Source organism: Haliotis rubra, unplaced genomic scaffold (assembly GCF_003918875.1).
Source record: "Haliotis rubra isolate DU_JTF1 unplaced genomic scaffold, ASM391887v1 Scf4, whole genome shotgun sequence".
Lineage (NCBI taxonomy): Eukaryota > Metazoa > Mollusca > Gastropoda > Lepetellida > Haliotidae > Haliotis > Haliotis rubra.
The window spans coordinates 4,723,273-4,732,310 of record NW_025767079.1 but is presented as its reverse complement, the minus strand read 5'-3'; the positions used below and the strand labels follow the sequence as shown (position 1 = coordinate 4,732,310).

The window sequence follows — 9,038 nt, the reverse complement described above, 5'->3', positions numbered from 1 at the left end:
GCTTTTAGCAATATTCCAGCAATATCACGGCGGGGGACACCAGAAATGGGCTTAACACATTGTGCCCATGTCTGAGACATGAACGGGTGACGTAAAAAACGCAAACAAGCGTTGCAAGTGGTGAGGTGAGGTGAAATTGGGTTTAACGTCGTGCTTGAGAATATTTCGCTCATATGACAACGTGCATGCGTGTGTATGTGTATGTGCGGCTGCTTGTACTAGCCCAGACTTAAGCTGGTTTCATAGTGCTAGCCCACTGAGATACCCTGCCGCAGTGAAGCATGAATACCCCACTCAGACACATTATACTGACTCCGACCCGACCAGTCCTTGTTATACCCATTAATGCCGAGCGCCAGGAAGCGACCAACAAGTACCATATTTAAACGTCTTTTGGTATGACGCGGTCTGGGATCGAACCCGCGACCTTCCGCTCTCCGGGCGGACGCTCTAACCACTACACCACGGAGGCGGTCGCGTTGCAAGAGAAAGGGACTAGAATGACATCTGAAGAATAATTCGGGCCACGCCATACCAAGATTTGCATGTAGATCTGAATTTTATTTTCAACAACAGCAAGTTCTTTAGCCTGTACAGAAAGCCTTCAAAGCTTTGAATACAGCGTAATTATCTTTATAAAAACAAAACAAAAACAAATCCAATCCACATTCGATTTTAGATAATTCTACTTTTTAAACAATAAATACATGTACGCGTCTCCTCAATAAATGCATATATTGTTATGAAACATTTTTACCTCAAATAAGGATATCAATATATGTGTTTTAGTTGTTTTATTTGGAGGGAATCAATATCTAGCAAACTAAATTGACCAATCATATCAGCCACTCATTGATTTGCTCCGTATTGTAAATATGGCGCGACCTGCCAGTCGCCATGGTAGATATGATGCGAAGATTTCTAAAACTTCAACGGATGTTAGCAGTTTTCATTCTTCGGCAGTTCAGTGTAGACGTGCACAAGGTTTGCTCTGTAGTCTCATGTAAAGCAGTTCAATGGGTCACTCTAAGTTGTTTTGTTGACTTTCAGGACTCAAAATCCGGCTCTCGACTCGTAGGTGGAATAAATATCAAAAACTCGTGACATTGGAAACATTAACGATTAGAGTCTTCATTGTGTATTGTATTGTACCGTCACCAGTATTATGGTCAAAGTGCCATGGAAGCAAAGATTAAACAACAACGATGTTTTGTGGGATATAAGCACAGTGTGGGTGATGCAGGTGGGACCCCCATATTTCCCGACAGACAGTGTCTGAGACACAAGATCGGGGGTCTAGCTGTCTTTCGTGCTTGGCAGACAGAACCCAAAGTAGGCCTCTGTAGGCAACACTTATCATACCAACACCAGCACAATGTTTAAACTAAAGCCCCCACCTTCACCAAGTCAAACAGCCGTGTGCAAGATGTGTGGTTCACCTTATACGCACCACTGACATCCACACGCATATTATTTATCATGTTTATGGGGTACATTAAAATGGAGATGTGGATGTGAATGGGCAGATGGTGGGTTGCAGGGAAATCATGCACCTTCCCCAGAGTGAACTACCTACCCAAATGAAAACTGCTGATCTGTGTAAATGCACATTAATCGAACAGTCTCTTTGAATATTTAGAAATAGTATGTAGAAAATAGGCTCTGCATGTACAAAATCACTGTCAAACCCTTCAGCTCCCTATACATCGCAGTATGAATCGCAATATGTTACAGTTTATTTGCCAGTACACAGCTCTAATACATATTACCCATGTGTTCAGATTAGAATTGATCTTCAATAAACTCATGCTTGTCGTAACAGGCGACGTTTAGATGGGATTGGGTGGTCAGGCTCGCTGACTTGGTTGACACATGTCATCGTATCCCGTATCGTAGGTCGATAATCATGCTATTGATGACTGGATTGTCTCAGGTCCAGACTTAATTATTAACAGACTGCCACCATATAGCTGGAATATTGCTGAGTGCGGCGTAAAACTAAACTCACTCACTCTTAATACATATCGAAACAATGATAAGTGTATGACATTTATATACATACATTCATTGACAATTGTCTGTGTATTTCATTGATCAAAGCAAAATGTCAATGAATTTGTCATTGTTTTTCACATCGAAACCAGACTGATTCAAAAACTAATAAAAGAAATAATATCTTCTGTTATCATGATTATACAACCAGATCAAATTCTGCTAATGACAACCATAGCAATGTCAGTGCTTTTTCATTTTAAATAAATGTTATGATATTTGATGGTAAAATTACTCAAATACAACTATTCTACACTGTATTTGACTTTCTTTACAAATTTTCTGTTTCTAAATTATGTTTTGATGGAAAGTTTGGTTTTTTTGGTAGTTGGGAAAAAAAAAGGCTGTTCAAATTTTCTTCACTTTACTTCTTCAATGTGTAGCGGCCATAAAATTTCCGAGTCCCGTGCTGGGATTCGAACCACGGACCTTCTAATCCGAAGTCGGACGCCTTGTCCACATGACCAAAGTGGTTAACCCCGTCAGCAAGCTGACAAGGTAAGGATGTCATCTGTGGGATGACTCCACGCTCTGCTACATACTCCCCCGTCAACACAAGGCACATCCCGACAGGGACCCAACCTATGCTTGTGAGTTGCCCTCTTTGGGATTGTGAACGACTAAAGTATTGTATTGGATAGAGTAAATCTTGCTCTCTGCACACGCACAATATTAAAGGTCACATGCAACGTAAAACACAACTTTGCAGATTATGATATCTTTCTATATGGACTTACCGAAACAAATCATCAAAAATGCAAATTCAACTTATAAAGTTGAAAAATAACGCGATGGAAAAACCCGCGTGAAATCGTAGTTCAACCGATTCACTAACTTTCCCCAAGCGCTTGGGGGAATTGAAGTGGTTTCAACAGCTGGGCTGCGCTCATAGCACATGCACAGTGAAATAGGTTCGCGGAGCTTGGAGCGACTTGTCCGGTGAATATTCGGTGAAGGCTTTGGTGTGAGCTGTTTTGTTGATATTTCACAGGCGTGAGCTTTTTATTTCACTACACGTTCTTCTTACCAAGTCACTTTCTCAGTTCGATACTTAAAAGCAATGTCATTATTTAGCGTCGACAGATTTTCTAACTGTGATATAGATATGTCGTTGTCACAGACAAAACTCAATGTCTGTTTTATTGGCACCCATGTGTCTGCCTGCCCGTCTGCTAATACACAATTTCAATCACTGACCACATGCAATTTGAACTTAACACCTATCAGGCTATACACCATAAACAAAACGCATTGATTTATGGCCCGAGTTCGGTCTCTGTCACATTATGTAATTACACAGACAGGCAGGTGTGATACTTGTACACATGACATGTTATGATGTCTGTTGATTGCAAAATGTTACACACAAAAAATGAGCATGTATTTACAAAACCCAACATCTCTATATATACACACACAATGAGCCGTGAGGGCGGCATCTGCAAATGAACCAGCCGTTACACTTGAGTGCACACCCACCCGCTTTAACTGGGTTCGGTATCCCGGCTGCTTCGTTTCTTGGGAAGTAAACCCAAGTACACAATATTGCACTTTTGATTTGCGATTGTATGCTGATAATTTTGTTTTGATGTTTTTTCATAACCAGCAATGCATATTATATGTCATGAATAAGTGATAATTGTGTTTTAATTATGTTTGATTTTTTGGTTGCATGTGACCTTTAAGCATAGAATGTGTACAAATGACATCCTCACCATGCATGTATATCATAATATATTGAGATAATCGAGATTGGTTATCTCCCTTTAAGGAGCAGCAGGATGTTATGAGGAGACACCCATGAGTCGTCAGCAGCCAGGCAGACAAGTGAGACGTTCCAGCACTGAGGGTGTCTATCATACCCCTTCCCCCTCCCCAATATTTGGGGACCCGTCGCTGCCGAGAGGGGAAAGGTCACACACAGTATCTGGGAGGAGGATGCAAGTCCAACAAAACAGAGTTCCGTTGTATGTTATTATTAATGTTGTATTCAATCAGTGTTTTTGAAATATCACCCAAACTCCCTTTATTTCTTAAGCTCACCTGGTTGTGAGCTTTTGTCAATGTCTGCACCCGTCCATCCATCTACATCTACATTTGTTTGCAAAAGTGGGGCAGTGGGGTAGTCTAGTGGTTAAATCGTTCGCTCATCACGCCAAAGACCAAGGTTCGATTCCCCACATGGATACAATTTGTGAAGTCCATTTCTTGTGTCCCCGCCGTGATATTGCTGGAACATTGCTAAAAGCAGTGTAAAACTAAAACTCACTCACTCACTAACTTTGCAAAAGCAAGTGAACACATCAGTATCTTCTTCTTGTCAGTGTCTTATTACATCTTCTTCGACCTTTAAAGATCCAGGTTAAAATTGGTCTTCAGGAACCCATGCTTGTCGTAGAAGATAAATGATGGGATCAGGTGGTCAGGATCGCTGACTTGGTTGACACATGTCATTGTATCCCAAATGCATATATTGATGCCCATGTTGTTAATCAATGGATTGTCTGGTCCAGACACAATTATTTACAGACTGCTGCCATATAGCTGAAAGATTGCTGAGTGCAGCGTTAAACAACAAACAGAACATCTTCATACCCTGGCTGGGGTGTGGGGAGGCCCAGCATTAGGTCATCATGCCAAAGATTCAGGGCCTAGATTTTCGAAACTCTCTTAGCGCCAAGATAGTCCTATGTGCCATACATTAACTTCATCTATCTTAGCTCTAAGAGAGCTTCGAAAATCTAGGCCCTGGTTTGATTCCCCACATGGGTACAATGTGTGAAGCTCATTTCTGCTGTCCCCTGCCGTGATGTTGCTGGAATGTAGCTGAAAGAGGCGTAAAACTAAACTCACTTACTCTGAGTCCTGGGCAGATATCTATCCTAAATGAGCCAAATATGGACGTAAAGTTTGGTCAATTCGCATTATTTGCTAGTTCATGCATTTCGTTCGTGTCGAACCTTGTATAACTCGAAGTATTTCCGTGGGTTCTTACAACTTTGACACAACGGCATTTGACTGCATGTTCGATACCATTCCAGGCAATGAAAAGGTGTGGCGTATTCTCTCAATCATACCCTATCTACAACTAAGCAGCATGTGCTTACTTTGATTCCCCACATGGGTACAACGTGTGAAGCCCATCTGTGGTGTCCTCCACCATGATATTGCTGGAATGTTATAAAACCATACTCGCTCAATCATACTTTGGCTACAACTAAGCAGCATGTGCTTTTTACTGAAGAAAACAATTATAAACTGAAGCAAATATTTTCTCTTGTATGACCATGACTGAGTTGTCCATTACATTGCAACATGCTTTACAGAGTTGTGTCCCTTGTCACATCACAAACCAGTGATCGTTATACATGTGTGATTCTTTCTATTGTATGGTACACAGAGATGATTTTGAGAGTCCTCGACCAGTGTCAAGTGGGTCTGATGAGGGTTATGTCCCTTCTCCACCCCCTCGTCCGCCATCCACACAAAGAGTGCGCCCCATGTCATCACGGCAACGACCTAAAAGCTCTCGGATAACTCAACCTCTACCCCTGGAAGAAGGTATTTGGATACTATTTCCTTTATTATTTACGATTATTATGCAGCTGCAGGTACAATTAACAGGCAGATACAGAGCAGGGGTGCACACCACCACCACCACCACCACCCCCACATCCTCTCCCCTGAAATTTTTTCCTGTGGAGCATTTTCCCCTAACCTTTGGACTTCATGATTTATGTGCATCCCCCTTCACCAAAATCCTGGATCCGCCCTTGATGAAACATATTCTAGTATATTATTAACAAAGACTGGTTTGTCATAAATTCGGATCTTGCAGATATTTCATGGAATTCCTTTGTTAATTTTTTTATAACCTGTTAATTGTACCTGCAGCTGCATAATAATCATTATTAAATTGTTATCTTCAACACCAATTTCATTAATGCTGATATATTCATTAAACAGACTCAATACAGAAAATTGATTTTGATATTTTAATGCCACTTAAATCGAGACTTGATTGTCTTATTCCTTCAGCGACCTGTAAAGATTCAGGTTAGAATTGATCTTCAGTAACCCATGCTTGTCATAAGAGGCAACTAACAGGATTGAGCGATAAGGTTCGTTGACTTGTTTGACAGATGTCATCGTATCCCAATTATGTAGATTGATGCTCATGCAGTTCGTCAATTTTACAATTCAGGAAACTTCATCAGTTGTTTTTGTCTTGATGTAACAAACATAACATTGAAATAGCTACTTCTAAAGTTAATTTGATGTTTCATTTTTAATGAACATTGATATGTCTCCCGAGATGCAAGAGACATTGATAGATTAAATGATTAATCGATCAATCACTCCAGCACTTGTTGACCCTTTTGCCATTTCTACAGTTTCAGCAACTCTCATCTATGGTCAACACATTTTTCACCTTGTCTATTTTCCTCACAGATTTACCAAATGTAACGGTTATGAGACCTCCATCATCGTTTAACAAATTCAGCCGCCTACCCTCAATTGGTGATCCAAATGTCCAGCAAGATGAGCCTGCATCCCTCCATGCTGACTTGGATGACCTTCACCTCAGTGAAACCAGAGTCTCTAAGTCCCAGTCCACCCGACAGCCTAGTGGTATGACAGTTGACAATAGTGATAAACCAGAAACTCAAAAAGATCAGAATGATCCAGCCTCTATACCATTCCAGCCTCTCTCTGGATTAAATCTGACCCCGCCAGAACATCCCTTACCTCCAGAACCAACAGAACAAGAAGAGAGATTGCTGCTTGCAGTCAAACTGCCAGCAGACGGCAAACGATGTCAGCGTTATTTCAGTCCTTCGGACTATCTTCAAGATATACACCATTTCGCTGAGAACATGTCACAACAAAACCTGTCTCAGTATGTATTGGCATGTAATGCTCCGAGGAAGGTATTCTCCAGCTTGACTGTCCAGATCCACGATGTAGATCTTCTGGACAAGACTGTCCTGTACTTTGAGGAAAAGTAATTTCTGTTTTTGATTAGTAGCTTGTGTTTGAAAGATGTGTATTTTGTTATGCACATGAAGAAGACCAGTGTATTGATTTGTGATAGAAAGGCAAAACTTTACCCAGTACAGGGGCGCATCCAGGATTTTGGAGAAGGGCGTGCACATAAATCATGAAGTCCAAAGGTTTAAATAGTTGAAAATGCTCCAAATGGAAAAGTTTTTCGAGGGGAAAGGGGGTGTCTGCACCCCTGCACCACCCCACCACCCACTTCTGGATCCGCCCCTGCAGCAATTCAAGACTAAATATTTTTTACCAATTTGTGATTGATTGTAAAAGCAATTCCACATTATAAAATACCATGCACTTTATACAGAAATGAAATGTTCAAAGAAAGGACAATGCTTTGAAAGGTAAAACTTTACCTGGTAATTACAGATTAAATATTTTTTACTGATTATTTATTGATTGTAAAAACAATTACACATTATTAAATACCCTGCACTTTATACAGAAATGAAATGTTTAAAGAAAGGGCAATGCTTGTATGGTTGTAAGTTGAACATTGATAGCAGAATGGATATTGTCTCTTGAACAGCTGTTGTGTGAAAAGAGAAACAGAAAGCTTGATGGCATGTGTTGCTGTGATATGAAATTAATTGCTACAAAAACCATTGACTACATATCTAATCATTCCTAATGTGTATAGTCAGATTGTAGTTCTCGCTACCATGAAACAAAGGTTGGAGGACACCCCATAATGACGGTTCAATCCACCAATTGCTTACCTGATATCGGAAAATGACATTTCAGTTTTTAAAGCAAGCAACCTCAGAAAGTTTTAAACAGTGTTTTGTGAATTACAGTTACAGATGATACAATGCACTCCGTCAAAATCATTGTCTGTCTCTTGTTTGTATGGGATAAGTATTTAAAACAAGAGATACTGTTCACAGCCTGTGGGATGACCTCCAATCAGTTGACCTGAGATCTTCGTTTAGTGGTAGTGAGGACCACAATCTGAGTTTCATAACAGTTGAAGTACAATATGCTCTTTTGAGATTGTTGAGTACTTATATTAGCTCATTAGGCCAGACCAATTTTATTTCTTGTTTTACGGATCCGCCGGTCTTTTTTTTTCAAGAATAAAAAAAAAATATAAATGAATTTTCCCCCGCTCAAAAAATAGAATCCTAATGTTTTTATTGGCCAAAAATGTAAACTTACAAGAAAATTATTTTTAGATTGCTTTTTGCCCCATATACACTTCATAAACTGCCAAAAGTTTTTTAAAAAAAAGTTTCTATAAGGAATATTAGTTTGACTGGTGATTTCTTTCTTTTCTTTCCCTTCCTGCCTTTAGGTTTTGTGAGGACAAGAATCCGTAAAACAAGAAATGAAATTGGTCTGGCCTTACTGAATTTATTTATTAACTCATTTCCAAAGACAATCATTGTTGTCGTCGTCGTCATCATCATCATCGGCGATGAAAGCTACATGGCATCAATATACACTTCTAGGATGGTAATACAGGGTCCATTGTGTTGCTGTGATGGCAATCACTGAATATTTATTAATAATGTTGTCACTGTGATTTGACACATGATATATGCTATTACAGAAAATTCAGAGGCGCATATATGGACAGATTGTCTCCATGCCTTGGTGTGAAGTGTGAATGAGTGCTTCTTTCTTACATTTTGTGTTTCTTTTTTTTTTTCCTTAGTGCATTTCTTTCTAGATTATATTTAGCTGTGAATATATTTCTTTTTATTTGTTTGATATTTATATGTTATTGGCATTTTTGTGTTTATTCCATGTGCTTTATGAATGTGACCTCTCACATGTGCTCTCATTGGTTAATTTCCAGATGCTCCACTGTGCATGCTAGAACAGTATGTCTTTCTTACACTACTCATCAGTGCGTAGTACTGTTATTGATTTTACTTTTATCAAATCTGAAACCAAAGTTTTGTTTAGATGTTTATTCAAATTGG

General features: G+C 39.6%; 1 protein-coding gene across 1 annotated transcript; it reads left to right on the top strand.

The window, feature by feature from the left end:
• Window positions 1–887: 887 nt before the first annotated feature.
• LOC124287148 (UBX domain-containing protein 10-like) lies at window positions 888–8,245 on the top strand. Its single transcript, XM_046723632.1, has 4 exons — window positions 888–984; window positions 3,824–4,019; window positions 5,453–5,613; window positions 6,505–8,245. The coding sequence occupies exons 2-4, from the start codon at window positions 3,853–3,855 to the stop codon at window positions 7,059–7,061; spliced, it is 885 nt and encodes a 294-aa protein (XP_046579588.1). The 5' UTR covers window positions 888–984; window positions 3,824–3,852; the 3' UTR covers window positions 7,062–8,245.
• The last annotated feature ends 793 nt before the right edge of the window (window positions 8,246–9,038 follow it).